This window comes from Patagioenas fasciata, chromosome 8, assembly GCF_037038585.1.
Source record: "Patagioenas fasciata isolate bPatFas1 chromosome 8, bPatFas1.hap1, whole genome shotgun sequence".
Lineage (NCBI taxonomy): Eukaryota > Metazoa > Chordata > Aves > Columbiformes > Columbidae > Patagioenas > Patagioenas fasciata.
Window position 1 is genome coordinate 25,490,101 of NC_092527.1, and position 22,503 is coordinate 25,512,603.

Genomic DNA, 22,503 nt, shown 5'->3' on the forward strand with positions numbered 1-22,503 from the left:
TGTGGCTGTGGATACCCGCTGTTGAGCAGAGAACGCAGGAGAGAGCATCTTTGCTTGCACTGCACAAGGCCTCATGTTAAGGTCCCTCTGTGCTGGAGCTGCCCCTCCATGGGTAAACAGGGTGCCGTGACATGGTGCTGAGGCTCCGGGTCGGAGCTGAGCACTGGAGGTCCCCACCAGTGCCAGAACGGCTCCTGTCGCAGCAGAGTGAGCTGCCAGCCATTGCACACATGCTGTGGTCAGAGCAATAATGATGTCTGACTTTTAAAATCCGTGTTAGGAAAAAACTCCTGCCTGGTCTTTGTTCATATCAATGTTTTCTTTTTATACTCTCTAGTACCTACGATAAACACCTAATCTCTTGCTTTGCTTCTGGGTTTCTTGCCAGTGGGAGAAGCTGCAGATGACGGCCAGCGAGAGGAGGAAGATCATGTGCTCTGTAACATTCCATATCATTGCCATCACCTGCGTTGTGTGGTCTCTCTATGTCCTGATAGACAGGACCGCTGAAGAGATTAAACAGGGACAGACTACTGGTATGTTACTTGGTTATCTTGCCACTTATTCTCATGGAATAATTACTTATCCTGAATACAGAGAGGATGCAGAGCATGAGTGTGCAGGTAATGTTTATACTTAAACTCGTCAGCTGTAGCCTGTGGTTGGATTAGTTTAAAAGCACAGTTCTAAAATGATTTAGTTAAATCAGTGGGTTTAGTTAAATTCATCCGTGGGTGCTTTTTAAGTCTATTTCAAGTCAATTTAGTTTGCACTTATGAAATGCACAGATATGAGAGCTAATGCACTGTAGTCAGACACAAAATTGCATTGCCTTAGCTGATTTAGTTTTGAATTGGAACGTTTACTGAGCAGGTAAGGACATAAGCGTTTGTTTCCTGCTACGGTTACCTGAGCAAAACAAGAAGAGTTATTAAAAAAAGAAGAGGAACCTAAATCCAAATCTTTGAGGTAAATCATCAGGGTTTTCTTTCTATTCGGTCACCTGTGAGGTAGGTTAGCACAAGTTTCCTGTGAGAACCTTGTTAGACTGGAGAAATATTTATAAGTGGTTGATCCTGAAGCAGAAGAAATTTACGTTGGCTCTTAGGACTCCAACTGAGTCTTAGGACACAACTGAGATGAGATGCGCTGCAATTTGTGCAGTGGCTGACACCCTACTGCAGGAATATCTTAACTTCTTGAATAGTAAGTTTTCTTGAGTATGCCAGCTCTAAACTTAGCAAACTGAAATCCGTTTACCTAGGTATGCTGGGCTGCAAATTTGCAGCTGTCACAGAACTGTTTCTCAGGCAGCTGAGCTGCCCCTGGAGGTGGGCATAAGAAGGAATGGGGTATCTACCAAGGCTGGAAGCCATTAGAAGACAAGCTGTCCTTGCTCACAGAGCATTGCATGTCAACTAGATGTTCAGGTGGAAGATGTTTTACTGATGACTGAAGAGTGTCTTCTGGGGATGTAGCTGAGCATTGGTAAACCTGTAAATCCACAGAGCTGTTACAATCTCTTCAGAGCAAAATCACACTTCAAACTGAACAGTTTTGCTATCCTTTTCCATTTGGGCTGTAGTCTGATTTTCATGACCTCAGTCAGGAAGCTGCTTGGAATGAAATGTTAGTTTCTATTCCGTCCAACCCCCTCTTTTCCACATACGGTGAAAATTGTAGGCCTTTCAGTGTAAGGTTTCCATATGATAATGAAAAGCAATATGCTTTCAAAGCTTTATTGTCTCCAGGTTGTTTTAGCCAATAAATATATGAGATAAACAAGAATAGAAGGAATAGTGTCAATATTTAGTACATGTTATAGTGCCTTCCTTGCTCCCTTCATTTGGATTCTAAATCTGGGGAGTACTGTAATGAGCTGGGGGTGTGACGAGTATGTGTGGGTATATACTCGTGTCTGCACAGGGGCAAGCATATACTGTCACTGTCTACAGATGGCACCAGATAGTTCACCTGTGAATCAGAGGTTCAGGTATTAATCACGGGTGGGATTCTATCAGTAGTCATGCTGCAGCACCTTTTGTATTGTGGGACTAAAATATTTTCATTCCTCCCACACTGCCATGCGTTTCCAAAAGAACAGTGGCTTGTATCTTGGTAAAAACTTTGAAAACTGGAAGGCCATGATTTTATTCTCTGAGTAATCTGACAGTGTGTGATTCAGCATGGTTTCATATCCATCTTGTGATGTCACTTATCTTTAAAGAAGAGAGAGGCTGGGAGGATACAGGACCTGTATAAGCAGAAGATGTGTGAAATTAATAGTCTCTCGTTTAAAAGTAGTCAATAGAGATGTAAAAAGATCCAGTATCTAAAATTCAAGCTAGACAAAGCCAGGAAACGCAAGGGTGATCATTTTTAATGATGGAGAGTAAGCTTACCAGAATGCTTCAGCATCTCCAACACTTACAGTTTTGCATCAGAAGAGATGTTCTAGCTCACACACACGTTACTGGGCCTGATGTAGACAAAATTGTCTGATCTGCATAATGAACGTGTTGAGCTAGATGGTAACAGTGGTCCCGTTTTGAGTTTAAAGACTATGACTCCATGTACTGTGTGATCACAGGGTAGTATAGACTTCTTGGGTCACTGGGTTGAGCCTCCTGCTATAAAGAGGAAACCATACCATAGAATCCGTGTCATAATCTGATCCAATCACTGTTTAAAAACAGGGTGTAAAAGGACCTGAATCTGTTAGTGACTGTTGCCTTGCCTCTGTTTGTGATTGTGTTGCACAAGGGCTCAGCCACAGAGAATCAATTGTTTTTTTTCTCATGGGTGTGAATAAATGTGATATGTGAACCAGAAGCCTGCCTGTGTTTGACTCTACGGTGTGGGGGAGAGGGAAGACAAACAAGAAAAATGGCAAAGTAAGAATAGTTTGCGTGGGCCAAACTCTGTGACAGCTTCCTTACAGGATGTTTTTGAGAGAGCCACTGTAGTCCAGCCAATATTGACCGGGTTCTTCTTCTTTCTTCCAGGGATTCTAGAGTGGCCATTTTGGACTAAGCTGGTGGTTGTGGCTATTGGTTTCACTGGAGGACTTCTGTTCATGTATGTGCAATGCAAAGTGTACGTACAGCTGTGGAAGAGACTTAAAGCTTATAACCGAGTAATATATGTACAAAACTGTCCAGAAACTAGCAAAAAGAGTATTTTTGAAAAACCTGCACTAATGGAGCCAAACTTCGAAAGTAAAGAGATGCTTGGGGTTCACCATTCAGACACAAACTCTTCACATTACACGGAGCCAGAAGACTGTGCTGCAGAAATCCTTCACGTCTGATTGCTGGGTGGGAGAGATGTTTCTGTATGTCCTTGAAGATTTAAAATATCATTGTTTACTGCAAACTGCTCTACCTTTTTAAAATCAGCTAACAGCTGAGGGCTGGTGGATGAAATTTTTTACATTGTTTTTTGTTGGAGTTTTTTAAAACCCCTTTGGCATATCTGTCAATGTCATCGTGGTTGCATACCTCTCAACATTTTGTCTCTCATACTGGCTGATCAAAGAGTCATAGGATACTGGGTAGAGTGAACCTTGGGTTTGGTATCAAGCAAAGCGCTAGTGAACTGTCATTAAGTTCATGGAGTCTGTTACTTTAGAAGATGACTCTAAATTATTCTGGAATATGTGTAGAATGGTGTTTGTTCTTTAAGTGTGATGAAGGAGGTTGTCCCAGAGATTGAGACAAATTAGAAGTCTGGAGTCTAATCTACTGCTAACACTGCCACTAACATTTTGTCTTAGGCAGCAGATGTAAAATTTTGCTTTACGTATGTGATGAGACTTACAAAGCATATAGCACTTTTAAAAATCTTTATTTTGTAATACATATGTCAGACGAGAATGAAACTTGAAAGAATGTGTTATTTTCTAAACATTTCTTCATTCTTTACCCCATCTGTTCTTCTGGAACATAAACCTCTTGCCTTATTAAAAAAAAAAAAATTCCAACCTTTGATTTCCAACACATGCCCACATTATCCTACTAAACATAACACTACAAAACTCTGCCTCTTTGGATTTCCTTTGAGGAGCAATTTTTTCCAAAGGATGTGGCACTTGTGACTTGTGTACAAAAAGTAGTTGATGTGTACAGTGCTTGTTTCAATGCATAATGGTTTCAGTGCTCTGTTTTGGGGATTGGTTTTGGGCTTTTTTTCAACAAGTCAGACCATCAACACACCTGCACATAAGTATCTAATGTAACTTTAATTCCAAATCATTGGCAAAGGGTTTGTTTCTATATTGGTAAAAATGTGAGCTGTCATGAAAAAAAAAAAAAAAAAGAAAAAGATACTTAGTCAATACAGCTGAAATGGGTTTCCGTTTTGTGCTGTGTCATGTGTGAATTACCCAAGAATTTGACATTGTCAGAGGAGATGCTGAGATCAAAATCTGGGAAGTAAATATTGCGTTAAGTGAATGAGTTTAAAAATACCTGCCTGGTTTTAGTCCTGATGTGATGCATTATGTGGTCAGATAATAGTTTTGTCTGTGCTTTTGAATTTGGGACTGTCTTTTTAATCAGACAGCCTTAATGAGAAGAGAGAGACAGCTTTAAAATATGTTTGCCGGGCTTTAGACAGAGTTGCCCAAAGCCCGAGATGTCTGCTGTTAATTTGCTTGCCCAATCTGCTTCACTAAACCACTGTCCAGCTTCAAACCCTCATTTAACTAAAATCTCGCTGTGACTGGGAAACAGAGCCCCACCAAAAGTCTTTACATGGGACCTCTGCATTTGAGAGCTGACTTTCCCTACCTGAGCCCTATCTAAATCTCTGTAAAGTCAATAATAATCTTCTGGTTGGTCTTATCAGGAGTTGCCTGGACTTCTCAGTGAGGTAAAAATTTTTATTTACCTGTTGAGATGCTGAACTAAATCGCCAGCTCTGATTCAGGTATTACTTAGTCTTTTTCAAGTACAACTTTAATTGGACAAGTTCTTGTAATAATAGAAGTAGTTGCTTTAAGACTTCCCAAAGAATAACAGTAAGAGATTGGTGATTTTTTTTTCCTTAAAGTGTAATATTAATTTATTTCTAACTTAATATTTTAAAAGAAGGCAGAGCAGGGACTATGGTAAGAGAACACACACCTGTGGTTTCTAAGAGCTGTTAGAGAAAAAGCATATGTGTGTGTACGTGTATCTGCGTGATCTCATGCTGGAAGCTCGCTGGCTGTGATCTTCGTGAATAACATGGTACCTTGTTCCTGAGATGTTTTTAAATACCCAGACCCGTAGGCAGTACTAGCAAAACTGCACTGACACAAGTTTGCATGCTGTGCTAGGTGTCAGGATGTCCTATGCTTATGTGATACAGGCAGACAAACCCTGCATACCCTGCTAATATCAGGGCAGCAGTCTTTGTGACCATATGCATGTAGAGTTTGTTGCCTATGCCTGCCATAATTTCAAGTGCAATTACTCAGGCCGTTTCCTGAACTCTGCCGTGGGTGTTCCTCTTCTATTACGAGAACCCAGATAATACACTGTCTTGTTTTGTTTTCTATTTTGTTCTGTGAAAAGATTTACTAGATAAACTCAGGTGGTTTAAATATCAGGTCTTGCACACCTTCATCATGTTCTTCTGAAATGCCCAAGTGCACAAGGCTTACATGTCTGTGGGATGCTCACGTTACAGCTACAAGATGCACTGATTCAGCTGCCAACTGATGCTGCGCGCATTCTCATCCAACCTGTGGCCAGTAGGTTAAATCAAAATGGAAAAGTTCAGATATGAAACCTGCTTGTTCTCCAGCTGACACCTGAGAAGCACTGCTATCTGACCAATGCTCTGACAAGTGCCGATATGGCATACTGTAACATGCTGGTCCTGTTTCAGTCACTGTCATATGTGATTGTGAGTGAAATATTGTGAAATCTAATTTGCGGTTTTGGAAGCTCTGTGTGGCACGTGTCAGTGTGTCCAGTGTATTCAGGATACTGAAGGTTTTTGCTGTGCCCACGTGCATCTTGGGAAGTAAAACCATCTCAAGAAAAATCATCTGTGGAAAAATATTTGCGTATGAAACTGTTTTAGCCAGTGTTGCTGCTAACCATTCCCTCTCCCAGCAGGTCTTTTTTGAGTGAAAATTAAGACCTAATACTGCTTAGGAATGTTCATACCAAGAAAGGCTGCAGAAAAGAACCGTCTGTCAGGGTTTTTCATTTATTCTGGTCGCACTTCTCGTTCTGATTCTTGCCGGTGTTAGCAGTGGGCTTCTGCAGCTGCATTTCTCTGCTTCTGCGTGGTGCCATCAAATGGTGTGAGAAGGCTTAATGGTGCTTTTTCCTCCTTTCTCTTCAAGGAGATACCATTGACTTTTTTTCAGCTTCCAGCTGCAAGGCACTGATGCTCACTCAGGTGAGCTTTGTCCTTCCTGCCCAGATGTCTGTAAGAGGAACAACCATCTCTTGTCAGGTCAGGCTTTCCAGCGCTTCCTTCTGGCAGCTTTCGAAATGGCTGAAATAGATGTCTGACTTTTTTGGTCCTTGTTCCTTGGCCAAAGTTAGTTTGGGTTACCTAGGGCTTTTCTGAGACCAGAACTTAAGTAGGAGGGATTATAGGTTTAATACTATGTACCACCATTCCTTTCCTAGATTGACAGAGCCTTTGCTGATATGCCCCATGCCCTAGACATATGACCAGGTGCCCCTTCTATTGACTTAAATCCTGTTGAGAAGAGTGCTGACTGTGCCAAGGAAAGTTCCCCACCATGTCATTTTTTGTATATCTGCCAGGTCATGAACATGCATTATGTTAGAAATACAGGTGTGTGGTGCAGAGGGTTGATCCCATTTAAGAGATCATGAGAAGTTAAATTCCTATGCATTCTCAGAACTTACTTCAACTGTCACCCTGTATTTTAGGAGCTGGGGTGATGTTTAAAATGTCACCCTGTGTTCTGAAGAGATGGCCAGACCTGGGGACAGATTCCTCTGGTTGAATGTCATTGAGATTGGCTTTCCTTCTGCAGGAGGGATTCAACAAACGTTACAGTGAGCCTACCAGGGATTATAGAAGTGCTGGGCCTGTGCTGTACCTGGGAAATCCTGGGAAGCAACAATAACTCCCTGTCCCAGCCCATTTCTGCCCACTCCTGTACTGATCAGAGCATCCGTCCCACTTGTGGTGGTGCTGTAAGGAAGGGATCTGGTTGGTGTGCTGCTCTTCAGAAGCCTTTGAAGTGATGCATGGATATGGCCAAGCATGAGAGCTGGTTGCTGCTGCCCTGTGTTTGACTGGGTGTCTATTACAAAGTGGGACCCAGGTCCAAATTTCTCCTAAAGCTGAGTGTGCTAAGCTACAGATTCTGGTGTACTCCACTGTGGAGACTGCGGCCAGCAATGAAAGGGAGGTGATTGACTCTGGGTTGGGTCCTTCTCAAATATGGCTGAAACAGGGGAAATAGAAAAGCAAGGATCTTGCTAGCTGGGGTTTTACAGCATTATATCAGATATGCAAAGAAAACTTCTAAGTGGGACCTTCTATTTTGTGATTACTTTTTAGTTCTGAGATATCACAGTGTCTGTATATCCCAATGAAGTACTGAAAGCACTTGTGTAGAAGGTAACTGTTTAAAAATTGCAGCTGATCTTGTATTTAGGTAAAACATTTGTAGGTAAGTAATTGTATAATGTTAAAAAACTTTACACTGGCATGTGTTGTATAGTTTATACAAGACACTTCACACTTCTGCAGAGTTTTTTAGTTAGTAAATTTCTAGTAACTTAAATGTATAGTTTTGTATCCTTTCATGTATGTTCATTTTCTCAGTATTACCACTTGCAGAATTATTTTTAGTTTCTTGAACTGTAATTGGTTATTTGTGTGTGATACACAGGGTTATTAACTGCAGCAATAAAGTGTTTCTATTAAAAAAATAACAAAATTAAACCATTATAGTATCAATTTTGTTTGAAAAAACATTAGAGGCACATGCAAGAGAAAAGTTGAGCTCTCCTGCTCAAAGTGAGTTACTTTCACTGGAGTAAACATGGAACTTGTTGGCTCTTCAGTGTAGCAGGCCAATGCAGAGCAGCATCCCGTGACAATTTGATGTTAAAATTATTCATGATGATAAACGGATAATTAACCATTAGAGTAAGTGGGCAACTCATTTGATGCATTAAGAAATATGACTCTGCAGGTACTTTGGGCTCAGATGTGGAAATTGGGGGGAGAATTTTCTGGCTTATGCCATGCAGGAGACGTGGAGAGAGGATTTCTGTGGGCCTTAAAATCTGGGACTTCTGGAATTGACACTCAGGGTTGCTATGAATGCTTTGTGTCTGAAATCAGTGTTCTCACATGCACCAGTTTCTATGCAGGGGTGCAGAGCAGAAGATTCTCATTTCTATGATTCCTCTCTAAGAAAAATAATTTTATGTAAGCATGGAGTGATGGATGGCTGCGTTTATACTTCATTGCTGATTACATGAGCATGATTGCAGTTCTATGTGTGTTTTCATGCCAGGATTGAGCCTCAGAGTGGGAAGTCTTCAGCAGTTTATCTTGAATGCCAACCAGAGGGACCTTGACAGGCTTGAGAGGTGAGCCCATGCAAGCCACATGAGGTTCAACAAGTCCAAGTGCAAGGGTCCTGCACATGGGTCTGGGCAATCCCAAGCACAAACACAGGCTGAGTGATGAAGGGATTGAGAGCTGCCCTGACAAGAAGGCCTTGGAGTCTTGGTTGATGAGAAGTTCACCATGACTCAGGAATGTACACTTGCAGCAGAGAAAGCCAACTTTGTCCTGAACTTCAAAAGAAGCATGACCAGCCAGTCGAAGGTGATTCTGCTCCTCTGCTCTGCTCTCATGAGACCCCACCTGGAGTATTGCATCCAGCTGTGGGGCCCCCACCATAAGAAGGACATGGCCTTGTTGAAGCAAGTCTGGATGAGGGCCACAAAGATTATCAGAGGGCTGGAGCACCTTTCCTATGAAGGCTCTGGGCACGTCTTGTAGCAGCCTTTGAGTACCTAAAGAGGACCTTCAGGAAGGCTGGAGATGGACTTTTTACAAGGGCATGTAGTGATAGGACAAAGGGTGATGGCTTTAAACTGAAAGAGGGTAGATTTAGGTTAGATATAAAGATTAAATTCTTCACTATGATGGCGGTGAGACACTGGAACAGGCTGCCCAGAGAAGCTGTGGATGTCCCATCCCTGGAAGTGTTCAAGGGCAGGTTGCAGGGGGCTTTGAGCAACCTGGTCTAGTAGAAGGTGTCCCTGCCCATGGCAGGGGGTTTGGAACCAGGTGATCTTTAAGGTCCCTTTCAACCCAAACCATTCTGTGATTCTATGAATAGGTTTCTAGCATCAGTAGATCAAGGAAAAGAGCTATCTACATTGCTGTGAGCTTGTAACAAAAGCATAAATGTCAAAGAGCAACTAAGATCTAGAAAATTTTGTCTGTGACACAAGGGGGCTCAAACAAAATCTTATGATTTATATTTCCTTTTAAGGAGTTATTAGTTTGTGATTTTGTTTTAGGTAAGAAAAGGGAGGAAATCTTAATACTGCAACCCTAGAGAGGTGCCTCCCCATGCAAAGCAAAAGGCTCTGTCCTGTATTCCTTTAGTGAAGCAAGTCTGGTTGTAGTAAATGAAGCTACTTACATAAAATTTGCAAACTCACTAGCAAGACCTCTATACGAAAATGCGCTGCTGGGGAGATTGTACTTTAATTGCCAGGGCCTGCTGTTTGACTGACAGTCTCTGGGATGAAAAGCTGATAGACGGTTTAGGGAACAGAGCCTGCAGAGTCAGCTGACTGCTGGTTGAGACATGCTCCTCATCTTGGGTTCAGGCACCTGGAGTTAATGATAAAATAGCCTTTTCCCTCTTGTTATTCTCATTTTCATCTGAAAGAGTGTTACCATCACTGTGTGAAGTGTGTCAATCTCCAAGAGCAGTGACTCAGCGGCACATGGCACAGCTGTGACTCCAGAACAGGACTTTTCAGCTGGTCCCCAGGAACTGGGTCTGTCTGGTGAGTAGCTATGTGTATCTGGCTGGCAGGACTGGTGTGACTTGTCTCTCAGAGCGGGACAGAGGGAGGCTGTCAGAAGAAAGGGGTGCAGCAGCAGAGGTTGGCAAGATCCACCTGAGCACCCTGTGGGATGGATGGATGGATGACAAGAAAATCAAGCAAGAATATCCCATTATAGAACAAGAACTGAACAGAGGAAAAATTCATTCATGTTGGCTAAACAGAGAGAGAGGGAAACAGAATTCAGAAGGGAGGCAGAGGAGGCTTTAAAAAAAAAAAAAAAAAAGAGAAAGTAAAAAAGTCGTTAAAGTCATTAGAGTTCTGGGTAAAGGGAAAAAGGGAGTAAGTTCAGGGTGCTATGCAGGGTAGAATAATTGGAAATGTAATATTGGTCAGACAGGGTCAAATGATGGCAAGCTTTAAGAATACTATTTATTTTAAAGTATCTTCTAGGGAAAGGGCAAAATTGGGGGCAGAGGAACCAAAAGCTGTAAAAAAGAGGAGATCTTGCTCTAGAGTGTTAAGGAGCTGAATGAAATTGTCTCAAAGGCTTTAACATCAGAGGAGGGTTTGAAATAACTGAATAAAACAAACAGGCTACACAGAGCAGACGGGGGAGATCACCACTCAGGGTGTGCTCATTAAATCCTGAAGCTTCAAGCAATTAGGCTTGCAATTCCTACCATGTTAAGACTTCACCAAAATTAACCTCCCTCTCATTTTTGCTGGGTTCTCTGGTTTGCTCTGGTGCTTTCTGTTTCAAAGGCCACCTGCAAACGAGGCAGACCAGGCAGGCATAGAAGAATTCGTCACTGCTAGAGCCGTAGGTTCTGGTGCTGGGGTCAGCAGGTTCCTTTGTCAAGGGAAACAGTTATCCTTGTGATTGGGAGAGAATAGGAAATGTCTTGGCCTGATGACTTGATCCCAACTAAGACAATGCAGCTGCCTTAGAGAGTGTATGCAGTATTTCATATGTGCTTTAACCCTGACCATCCCAAATTAATTAAAAATGTACCGTTGTTCCCTTCCAGTGGATAGACTGAGGTCTCTCTGGAGTCTGGCTTGCTGCTTGTCTTGCTCTTACGTTTAGCTTCTTGCTCTTTAAAGTACTGCATTAAAAGAGGACTGACACTGATCATGGGATTAGCTAAACTAGTGTTTCTCATGCCAGCAAGATGACAGTTCATTTCATCACAAAATTGTGCTTTCAGGACCATGCTACATTAGTGGCCGCACCTAAGCAGTTGATGCACTCCAGAGAAATCAGATGAAAATTAAACCACTGAGCAGCTTTCTTGCAGCCCTGGACCAAATTAAGCTGTGGTAGAAGTTAGAGGTATTATTTCAGGGTTGAATTTTGACCTGCCTGACTTCAGATTAGAGTTGATATTGTACAAACCTCTGTCAATACTCTACCCTTGCTGCTGTGGCCTGGGACTTTTGCACCAGTCTTCAGTCTTCCACTGCAGTTCTAGCTTTGTAGTTCTCAAATTTCTGCAGTACCAAATGATACCAACAGAGTAGCCAATAATGCAACTGTATTCCTTGTGCGTGACTTATCTGTCCCATTCCTTTGCTCTCCCCTCCTCTTTAGCAGTGTTACCTGTGCAGCCTCCCAGCACTGATTGGGGAAGGGAAAGGCTGAAAGCAGGCTGCCTTCTCTCTGTCTCCCTCCTTTTTTCCCTTTTCTTGCGAAGTGCCAGAGTAGTACATTTGCAGAGGCAGAGACTCACAGCCTCTTGCAATCTGGATGTTCCCTTGCATTACACATATAAAGATATTGCAGTAAGGGTTGATATAATATCTCCATTCGGGATTTGTGAGAGATTCAGCTGGTGGCAGAATTGCCACTGCCTGGATGGCAAAGCAAAGACAGACTGTGTGAGCTTTGCAATCCTGGAGTTAATTTCTGGACCCTTTGAGCTTGGACAGAGGCAGTTCTATGAACAAGGACCTTTTTCTTTCCATTCTGATGGAGCAATACACGATTAGCACCCATATGTTCTCAGCTATTAAACTCATGCCCCTTAGATTACTTATGTAGCTTGGAAATTTCTATAGGCTCTACTGATACCTTCTCTCATTTGTTAATTGCCATGTTATCTCATTCCTCCCCATTCCAAGTCCTTTATTAGCATATTTCAAAAGAACCATCTGCCCACCGAAATTGCCTGTAGCCTCAGGAGGGCTATAAGGGCTATCATCACAGAACAACCTTGTTTTTCACTGGCATTGCAAGGAGATAGAGAGGGACAACAGCTGACTTCTGCTGTGAGTTTCCATGTAGTAAATCTGAGTGATGCTTAGGAGAATGACAGTTGTGAATAGTAAGCTGTAAAATCCATGGCAGAGTAGATGTGTTCCTTGAAGGGGCCTATCCTAGCCCCCCACTAACACTCAGCTCAGAAATAGAAGTCACTCCTGTTTTTAAGGACCTGGTTTCCCAGCTCCTTGCTTCTGAGTGCACAGATTCCATCACTGCCTTGTGAAACCATCTTCAAGTGAGGAGGGTGAGATGCAGAGGGGCTTGAGTGTGGAGGTGATGCAGGGAATGGTTCCTTACTCTCCAGGTAAGAGGTCTGGGGAGAAGTAAGCCCAGGCTTGCTGCCTGCATGGCGTCTGTGACTGGATGGGACTGCCTGGTTTTGCAAGCAGGCATCAGAAACCAGCACTGGGTCTCAGCAGCTGCACACAAAAGGACTGCCAGGAACGAAGGCAGTTAGTGATGGCAATTAGAGATCAATTATTCTGACACCTTTTGCATTTTTCACACTGGCAAAGGAGGTGATATTTCACACCATATAACAGCAGACCTGTCTTAAAATAGAATACAAAACGGGGGGGGGGGGGAAAGCTTGTGTGGTGTGTGTGTTTTATCCTGTTTTTCACACCGGCAGAAGAGGTAACATTGCGCTCATGACAGCAGCCCCGCCTTCCCCCGCGGCTGCCCCCGCTCAGACCCACCCGCGCTCGCTGCCGTCGGGCCCAGCAGGGGGCGCCCTCGCTTCTCGCATGTCCCGTTTCTGGTTCAATCCCAGGAGGAGAGATCAGACCTCGGGGCTGGGATTCTGTAGCTGCTGCGGGTGTGCCAGGCGGCAGCTGGCAATCTTGCACTTCTGGGTGTTATTTGAAAAGTAGTAGCAGACTTAGAAATTCATGCTGAGCAGTTCAGTAGAGCCAAATGATTTTTTTTTTTTTTATGCCTATATGTAAATACCTACCCCAAAAGTGGGAGAACCTTTAAATTGCAGTCACAATATAGAAAATGGTTGAGTCTCTGTACAGTAGAGATGTAGGAGACCTTCCCTGACTTGACTGGGTGAGCATAGCCCAGCAGCATGGCACTTCTGTGAAAGAAGAACAGGAACGTTGCAGAGCATTGCAGGCTGTCGCCATTGCTGTGTGGCCACCACTGGCCACAGTGTGCAAGTAAGACAGGCCACAGTGCATCTTGAGTAGCTGCAATTTTAGAAGCTGGAGGAGAGGCTCAGTAGGCGTATCTTGTGGTGTTGCCCAGCAGCCCAAAATGCAGCAACGATGCTGGAGAGACGCATGAAACACTTTGCAACTGGATTTACCAGAACAGAAACAGGCAGAGCCTGCAGTAACTTCTGACTGTTGACTTTAATCAGTCTCCTTCTGTATTTGAAGCCCGGTGACTGATAATGCCCACCCAGCTTCACATGTGAGGAAACAAACTATGTGTAGTGAGTGCCTTGGACTGGAAGCGCTACCAGAGTATGACTAGACTGGTTACTATATAAGGTGACATGAGCTTAACATCTGAAGTGCAAGTGTACTATGAATAAAGCACTTCTGAAGTGGTTTTTTTTCTAACTTGCCCTGTGTACCTGTCACTAGAAATTCACAAGAGCACAGAGACCAGCCAGGCAAGCCACCCAACAGCAAGGAAACCTGCAGCTTGCTCTGATCACAGAGAAATGGTGGAAGGACACTGGGATCTGCAAAAGCCCCACCTGGCTCCTTTCAGCACAGTATTGTTCAGCTGCTGCTGGCAGCAACATGAAGGAAGATCAGTGAGGTAACAGTGTTGGTAGCACGTGGTGTTTGTTTACCTGGTGATAATGTAGGAGAACAGCATTAGTGGTCTTGATGCTCAAGTGCCAAATGTGCAGTGTCACTGCTATGGGGTTATTTCCTCCAAGGTGGGTTGGACTGTGGAAGAAGCACAGCCAACTCTTCTGTTGTTTTAATAATAGCATCTTAATTATGTCAAATATTTGGTGCTTGGTATTCTCAGGGTGAGGACTGTGAAATTGTGGGATTTTTAGAATACTTTGTGGAAATGGGGGGTTGGTTGTCTGTGTACAGCTCCGATGTGTAGATATGCTGGCAGTTAGTGTTACACACGGTTGTGCAAAGAAAACAGGGTGTTTGAGAGGCTTAGAGGAATGCAGGGAATAAAGCATGCCAGCAACGGTGGGGGGTCTAGACATGAGAAAAGGATGAGTCGTACATGGATTTGCAGATTCGGTGTATATAATGAGGGTGCAGTATGGTGTGAGTATGGAGTGAGAAACAGGACAATAAAAAGAATGGGATATGAGGTGTACATGTAGGGTAGATCATGATAGTGTGTAGAGTCAATGAGGTACGCATGTAAGGTTTGGGCACAGAAGAGAGTGTGCAAGCCTGCAAACTGGAGTGATTAGGAGGTGAGGTTACACGGTGCCAAGCAGTTTAAGGGTGCGCATCTGAAATTCCGAAAGTGTAGAGATGGTGAGGCACTTGGAGCTGTGCAAGGCTGTGCACAGCTGTGCCTGGCAGGAGCAGGATTGCTCTACAGAGCAGTGTGCTCTGAGAGCTGTGTTGGATTGTGCAACAACAGTGGAAAGATGTCAAGAGGAAAGTGCTGTGTGCAGGGATGTGCAAAGAGTGCTGGTGAGGAGCTGGGGCAGAGTGGGATGGCAGGTGCACTGCGGGGGCTGTGTGCAGAGTGTGAGACACGGGTGCAGTGCAAGGTGGCTGTGCCAGGACAGCGGTGCAGTGCAGGACAGTTGTGCCAGTACAAGGGTGCAGTGTAGGGTAGCTGTGCCGGAACAGGGGTGCAGTGTGGAGCACGGGCAGCTGTGCAGCACAGGTTGCCTGGGGCTGCCGGGGTAGGGTACCGGGGTAGGAGTGCCGGAAGCTGGGAAGGGGCGGGCAGGGCCGAGCCGTGCTGTGCAGTGGCAGAGGAGGAGGAGGCGGCTGCGCTGACAAGGATCCGGGCTGGGGTAGGAGCGCGGTTCAGCAGCGGCCAGTAGAGTCGGTGGGGCCGTGCAGAGCTGAGCTAAGCCGTGCTGGTGGGACCATGCCGTCCTACACGGTCACGGTGGCCACGGGCAGCCAGTGGTTCGCAGGCACCGATGACTACGTGTACCTGAGCCTGGAGGGCACTGCGGGCTGCAGCGAGAGGCATCTCCTGGATAAACCTTTCTACAACGACTTCGAGCGCGGCGCGGTGAGTCCAGCCGGGCGGGGGGAGCCCGGTCCCCACCCCGGCAGTGTCCGAGGGACTCCAGCGCCGTCCCTTAACTCCCTTCGCGGTGCTTCGGGCCGGACCGGCATGGCCGGGGATGGTGGAGCCTTCTGGGGCACCTCCCCGGCCCGGCGCCCCGTGGTACCGCGGCACCGCGGCAGGGCTGTCGTTTTCTAAACTCTCGTCCCTGTGTGCCGATACCCCGGAGCGGGACACCGGGACCGAAGTGCCTGCTGCCATCCCCGGCCGCCTGCCATTCACATCCCTGTCCCAGAGGTTAGCCCAGGCTGGGGTCAGTCAGTCGTGGGGAAATACGGGGCCCTTTGATTCTGACTTACGACGGGATTTCAGATTTCCTCGTATTTTCCTTAAAAATACAAAAAAAAAAAAAAAAAAAAGTGTGCTTCTTGTTGATAAGAGATATTTATGGTCAGTATTCACTACTAGTCAGTATTCACTACTAGTTGGAGCCCCAATACCTCCAAGGAATTAAACAAAAAGGTAAGAGCTTCCAGTGCAAATTATGATGCCTTCCAAGGGAAATGTATAGGGTGACTCCAATGAAAGTTGGAAAACAGCATGAACATGCAAGTGTGAGAATGAAGTTGGGATTTGGCTTTCAACTGTGCTATTCTTTCTAACCTCAATTTCTGCTGTGTATTGTGCCCTGTCCTTTCTGTGGTCTTATCACAGTATCCTAGCTATCTATCTATAATCACTTATACTCTGAGCACTGTTTTAGAATTACATTTATTTATCTGCTTATTGTCTACCTTGAAAATACTAGATTCATGTAATTTTTTCTCCTCCCAAAATACGTACTTTATTTGGAAACCTAACTCACAGTTTCCAAAAGGTCTGGCGAGATTTAAGCAACTTTGGAAGTTTCAATGAAGTCCTCATAAGTCACTTTGGAAATGAGACCTATCACTGTATATACAAGTGAGACTTCACTGTCATGGTGCTGCTTTCCCTTTAGGTGTGGTTCTTTGATCATGGGGTTCACAGTCTCAGTGAGGTATCTGGTCTTTTATGCATTAGACATCCCAGACATGGTTAACAGAAGTCAACATTTTGAATAAGTGTCGATGGCATGTGTAGGTATGGTCCCCAGATAGTTATAGCCGATGTGCTGAGGAGATGCTCTAGCAAATTCAGGTGTGAGAACTTACCAGCCACTACTGTCAGTTACTTTCTTTCATGATTAAATATTCATTAGCTTAGAACCTTGTTATCTGAATCTCCCAAATGGACATCCACTCATTCTTTCTTATTTGATGAATGGTCATATATTTTAAGCAAAGCTTAACAACATTTGCAAGAAAGGTTGAAGAAGACTTCAGGCTGTCCTGCAAACTTAGGGCTAGGGTGCTCTCTCAGCAGTGCTGAGCCCTGCACAGGAGAAAAGCACCAGGAGGGTCTCCAGTGATCAGGCAGTTTGCTGTTATTCCTGGGCTACAAAAGAGTGTTTCACTGTCTTCGAGGGATGGCTGTGTTGGAGAGCCCAATAGGACTCTGAACATCCAGTTGCACTGGGTCCTGTCACAGGGAGGAAATGCCATGATGTGAGCATTAAGTATATGCTCAGCAACAACTCTTGAACTGCTGTGGTACAGGGTCCAGTAGGAGCGGAGGTATCTGTGAGCATTGGACCGCACTGGGTGAGTTAGTAATGATTGGTGTTAGTAGCAGTACAGGAGAGGATGCATGCACCCCAAAGGAGTACTTGCATCTCTTCGGGAAGGCAGCTTTTAGGCATATTTGAAAGTCTTCACCTGGGTCTTAGCACTTTATGTAAAACGCATTGTTAGCTACGTAAGCTTTCTGAAGCAGCACCTGTCCTTTTTTGTCAAACTAGTTTCCAAGTGCAAAGTTTCCTGACTAAATCTAGATGAAGACTTTTTTTCCTATCTAAATGAATTATTTCTGTTAGTTGTTATGTGTTTGTTATTACAAATATGCAGTCAGTTTTTTTCAGCATGTATTTATTGGGGTGAATGAAAATAACTCTGTGTTCCATGAGGTATCTGACTCATTGGACACTTTCAGTATGATGTACTAAGTTTTGTTTTTAAGGATGTTTTCTTGGGAAGTGCAGTATGTTTCTCCAGGTACCTGTTCAGGTAACATGCACAAAACACTGTGAGTCTTACTAATATGTTGTGCAAAGAAAGAAGGAAAGAAAAATACCAACATGGAAACAAAACAAAACAAAAAAACAAAGCAGGACAAAAGACTTTCAGGTTGTCAGGTTTGTAAAATGTAGTAACTCATTTCACAGTTCTGCCTTTAGTGTTTCTTTCAATAGCATCTCTTTAATTTGCTACAAAGAAATTCAATTGCGAACACATTTGCAAAAAATTTGCACTTTTTTCAGTGGATGACAAGAATTTTACAGTATTATCTTGTAAGGCTTTGTCTAATTTCCAATTTCTTTTCTAATGTTGAGCCAGGCTCTGTAGTTCCATTATCCTGGTAATGTCTTCATTTGAATTAATGCAAACTGTGCATTTTACCAGATATGATGAATGAGGACTTGGACCAGTTCTGAGTAGGAGATTTGCATGCCAAATGTTGATTGAGGGAAAGAGACATGGAAAAACCTGAGAGGATTTGCACAACGGTTGCTCAGACGTAGTTTTTGTCTGACTTATTCCAGGTACTGGACACAGGTGATGTAGAAAGCCATAGTTGCTTTTCTTTACTCAGCATCTTTTGAGTAAGTTCCTGTTGGTGCCAAGTGATTTCAAAGCAAATGTTATGGTGTCACTCAGTTCTCTGTGTTCTTCCTGTTGCTCCTTCGTCTGCTTTTTGCTTTTATTGAAATAAATGCCCTCCCAAGTAGAAGCAAAATACAGTTCTTTCCACTTATAACTTTGAGCTTATAGAAAGAGAGGTTGTCTATATTGCCTTTTTAGCAATATTGGGCTAGTCAGTAGGAGTCTCTCCTAAAAGCGAAAGAGCTTATGTTTTGCATGAGATTGATTTACTTGAACAGGATGCTATGGGAGTTTGGACAGTCCAGTAGTCTTCATTAATTCTGTTCTCTCTCTCTGAACCCAAACTGTGTAAAAACTCTTAGCATGTCTAGCTCACCATGCAGTCAGCAGGAACACCTTGTGTTTACTAGGAGACCTTGTTTGACAAATGTCATAGAAACCTTGAGAAACCCACTGTCAGTTCTCACCTGGTCCTTCTACCACCTTTGTAACCTGACACACCTCTACTGCAATAGCAAAATTGTCATCTCAGGTGAGCCCATGACATTGCTGGCTTGGAGGCAGCAAAAGCTGAGTGAGACATCAGGAGGGAACCCTTACTTTCAGAAGTGCCATGGTGTCAGAGACTGAAAGGATAATGTCTCAAACATTGTGGCAAAACCAGTTCTGCAACATCCAGCTGTAGGAGATAGGACATCCCTAGCAGCAGGAGATGGGACAATTTGTGATAAGATGAATTGTGATTTACATATCAACAACAAGCTAATGAGCCAGAGGCAAAGGCCAGGCCAAAGGCCAGCTGGCTCGCTGATACAGGAGGTGGGGGGCATGGTGAATGGCATGTAGCTCCATCTTCTGATATGCCCAGCATGGCACTAAGGGAGAAGGCCTCAGACTGCAGAACCGTTCAAGGTGGCCCGAGACCCTTCAGGACTTTCCCATCTTTCATAGTCACCCCCCAGTAACCCATGCACAAAAGACCAAAGATTATGCAAACAGGTGATCCAGGGGACTATAAGAAGCCCACCTGTACAAGCACTGGTGGTGCACACCCACCATCCTGAGGACCACTCCACCTACCAATCTCACTGCATGAATTGAACAAGACACAGGAGGACACTGCACATTGCTGGATCCAAGACTATGAACCCCATCATACGTAATGCGGAGCAAAAAGGATGGTGAAATCTTTCTCTTTTCTTTCTTTCGTATACTTCTGTTATTTTGCTTTCTTTTTTAATAAGTAATATAGTAGCACAAGTTTTATAGCCCCACATGTGCCACAAACTTTCTATGTTTACCAACTGAGTCTAAATATTGTAGTTCCTTCTGCCACCAAAACATTTGCCAGTTGTGCTAACCTGCAAAATAGAAGCCTTTTGTTTACGGACCATAAGTATCTCATATACAGTTTTCCAGTCAAGGGGATCAACAAATCTGAGTCACCTCTCCCGCCACCCATACCTCTGGGTGGGATATGACAGATGGTTATAAAAAGATTGAAAACCTTCAGGAATTTTAAGGCTAATTTAGTGTCCTTTTTGCATTACATTGACAGTGACTTGTGCAACTATTTTAGGGCTCTTGTAATATTATCAAAGAGATTGTTCGTAGAAGAATGAGTTTCTTTTGGGTGTCAATGTGACATTTCTATCAACTCTTTGGATCTGATTGACATTCTTTAATTTAAATCTCAGTTGTACGTATATATAGGTGTGGCATTATAAGAACTATAGAAATGCATACATCTAAATGAGTTTGGGGTTTTTTTAAATGAAGTTATTAGCTGAACCTTTTAAAGGAGATAATTTTAAAATATATATATATATATATATATATAGTCAAGTATCTTGGATGACAAGGAGTTGATGAGAAAATAAGACTAATTTCAGAATTTCTTTGCTGTACTGATCGCTTGACAGCAACAGGTTTTCATGAGGACTTGAGCTTAAAATAACTCTGTACATTTCCCCTATCTAGAGAGTGTCTTTGGCCATCTTTTTCTTCCTCTGTATGTGACTAGCCCTGGAACAGGAAATGAGTGAGATGGAGCATAAAAATCCCAAATAGCTGAATACAAAGTGAATCTGATCCAGGTGCAGTTCATTATTTGTCTCTGTAGGTTATTGCATTAGTCTTTACGTGTTTAAAATGCCTTTAGAGTGGTGAATGCAAATCGGTAATAATTCACATAGGTTTGTGGTTTAGTTTGGACTGTGTCTCTGCAAGATGGCTACTTCCAGCTCCTGACTGCCAAATGCAAAAAGATCACGGTAAAATCGAAAGAAACAATTCATTTTGTGTTGTAATTGCATGAAGAGGTGCACAAGCAGGAAGTGGCTGAGTTTGAGATAAATGGTATGATAGCTTGTGATGAGTGGCAACTGGTCCTGGAAAGACATACAAAATTGCAGAAGTACTGACTCAGTGTGAAACCTGAGCCTGATAAAGAGTTTCTTGACATTGTTTTCGTTGAGGAAATACAGGAGTTACAGGGAAATTAGTATGAAATAGAAATGCTTCAAGCACTGTCTGTTTCTGGAAAGAAGATTAGAACAGGAAACAATCTGAGAATGTAATCTACATTTTCTAGCTATCACCCAGAATTCTTTGTACCAATTGACAAGAGTGAAACTGAGAATATTGGACATGGGGCAATAGGCAAGGATCAGGGTGGTCTTGGAAACCTGCATTGTGGGAGGGAGGAATCTCCATTCATTTAACCAGGAGCACAGGGGTATGTCCTACAGTCACTGACTGTCATAGTTGTTGCTCAAGGCGCTATTAATGTGATTTCTGAGAAAAGCCACTCAGCATTTTTCAGTCTCCATGGCTGGTTCAAAATCATCAATCATCGAGGGAATTAATTTACGTTTACACATTATCCTCTTAGCTTTTCTGGGATAGAGTAGGTGTGTGGAGGTGTTGAAGAGTCAGCAACAAAAACTCAAAAAAAATATTTAGAATTAGTATATTTATTGGCTCTACAGAAAGCGCTATGTCTTTTCTGCTATGGAGATGCAAGGAAAAGTGACAAGCATCATTTTAATATGTCGGTTGAAATCTCAGCTCTGTGATTTTCATCTCTCAGCTCACATCCTAACAGACAGATGCTGTAATCCCAACCTTGCCAGGGACTGCCATGGTATTTTTGAAGCAGTTTGTTACCGCCTGGTGTGTATGAGTGTACTATTGACATAAGCATTGCAAATTTATATGTAAGATGTGATGGACTTCCTTTTTAAAAGAAACAGTCCACTGTCTTTTGCTTTAATAAGTGTGGGGACAATATAGCTCAGACTAAGATGAGCCTGTTAAGTCTCAGCAAATCAAAATAAGCACTATCCACGGCCATTTTAAATATTTGAGCCTAAAATTAAATTCAGCTGTAAGTTAGAAGAAATTTCTATATCCTCATTAGTATGAAACAGTCTCATATGAGTTACAGTGTAGCAATCATGGCCTGACAGTTTCAAAGTTGATTGAAGAATATCTTTGGGGAAAGACAGGCAAGGACAATATTTCTTTGTCTGCAGGATGGACTTCAAAGCCTAAAGGGTTTTTTATTTTCCTCTGGCTTCTTTGAGTCAATGAGATGTGACAAACTTTATGAAAGCTGGTCTTTTTATGTAACGGGTTATGAGAGAACTGAGGTCTGTCATCCCGAACTTTAGTGGACAGATAGATGTCTTCATCCCAAAACGACCATCACAGCTGGTGATTCATGGATAGCTCATAGAAAAATGTACTTTGCATCTAATACTGTGGGAAAATTGGGTTAAAATGGAAGAGGAAGGGATGCCAAGGGATCCTTCTTATGTGTGTTTTTCCCACCATATGGGTGCAGGTTGCTATGAATCCTTCTTTTGTAACAATTTAAATAATGAAAACCATCTGGAGGCATTTAAAAATTACTTTTTTTTTTTTTTTTTCCCTCCTTTCTCCTGCCTGGAGTTTAATCTTTCTTCATTTTTCAGTTTTTGTCCTTATGTGAATTAGCCTTTCAGTATCAAGTAAGACAGTAACAGTGTGCATATATCAAACGCCTGGGGAAGGCTAAGAAAGTGCTCCCAAAAAGAACATGCAGTGTGTGATGTCTAGGTCAGAAGGCAAATGACAAAGCTCACACAGGCAGGTGAAGCTCTGCAGGCACTGCAGCATGTTGATGTAGTATCCCATCCCTTTGATATCAGCAGCTGGTTGGTGATTGTTGGCTGTGATGAGAAAAACCACAAGAGAATTAAGTCTCTCCTTGTAACCAGATGAAGCTCAGCAG

General features: G+C 43.2%; 2 protein-coding genes across 13 annotated transcripts in view; both read left to right on the top strand.

Moving 5' to 3' along the window:
* MARCHF8 (membrane associated ring-CH-type finger 8) overlaps positions 1–7,929 on the top strand; it is a 94,254-nt gene extending 86,325 nt beyond the window's left edge. For all 10 annotated transcript variants that reach the window (XM_071811981.1, XM_071811980.1, XM_071811979.1 and 7 more), the window contains 2 exons: positions 389–536; positions 3,006–7,929. In XM_071811981.1, coding sequence (XP_071668082.1) covers positions 389–536; positions 3,006–3,310 — 453 coding nt within the window. In that variant the 3' untranslated portion in view covers positions 3,311–7,929. The remainder of the gene's footprint in view (positions 1–388; positions 537–3,005) is intronic.
* Positions 7,930–14,051: 6,122 nt separating this feature from the next.
* ALOX5 (arachidonate 5-lipoxygenase) overlaps positions 14,052–22,503 on the top strand; it is a 35,500-nt gene continuing 27,048 nt past the window's right edge. The window contains exon 1 of one of the 3 annotated variants that reach the window (XM_071811987.1): positions 14,052–14,070. Coding sequence is in view for 2 of the 3 variants with exons in the window: in XM_065843827.2 (XP_065699899.1) it covers positions 14,766–14,930 (165 nt within the window). In the remaining variant the exon portion in view is untranslated. Of the gene's footprint in view, positions 14,071–14,765; positions 14,931–15,188; positions 15,490–22,503 lie in introns of those variants that run through there. The other 2 variants (XM_065843827.2, XM_065843828.2) reach the window with 2 other exon arrangements.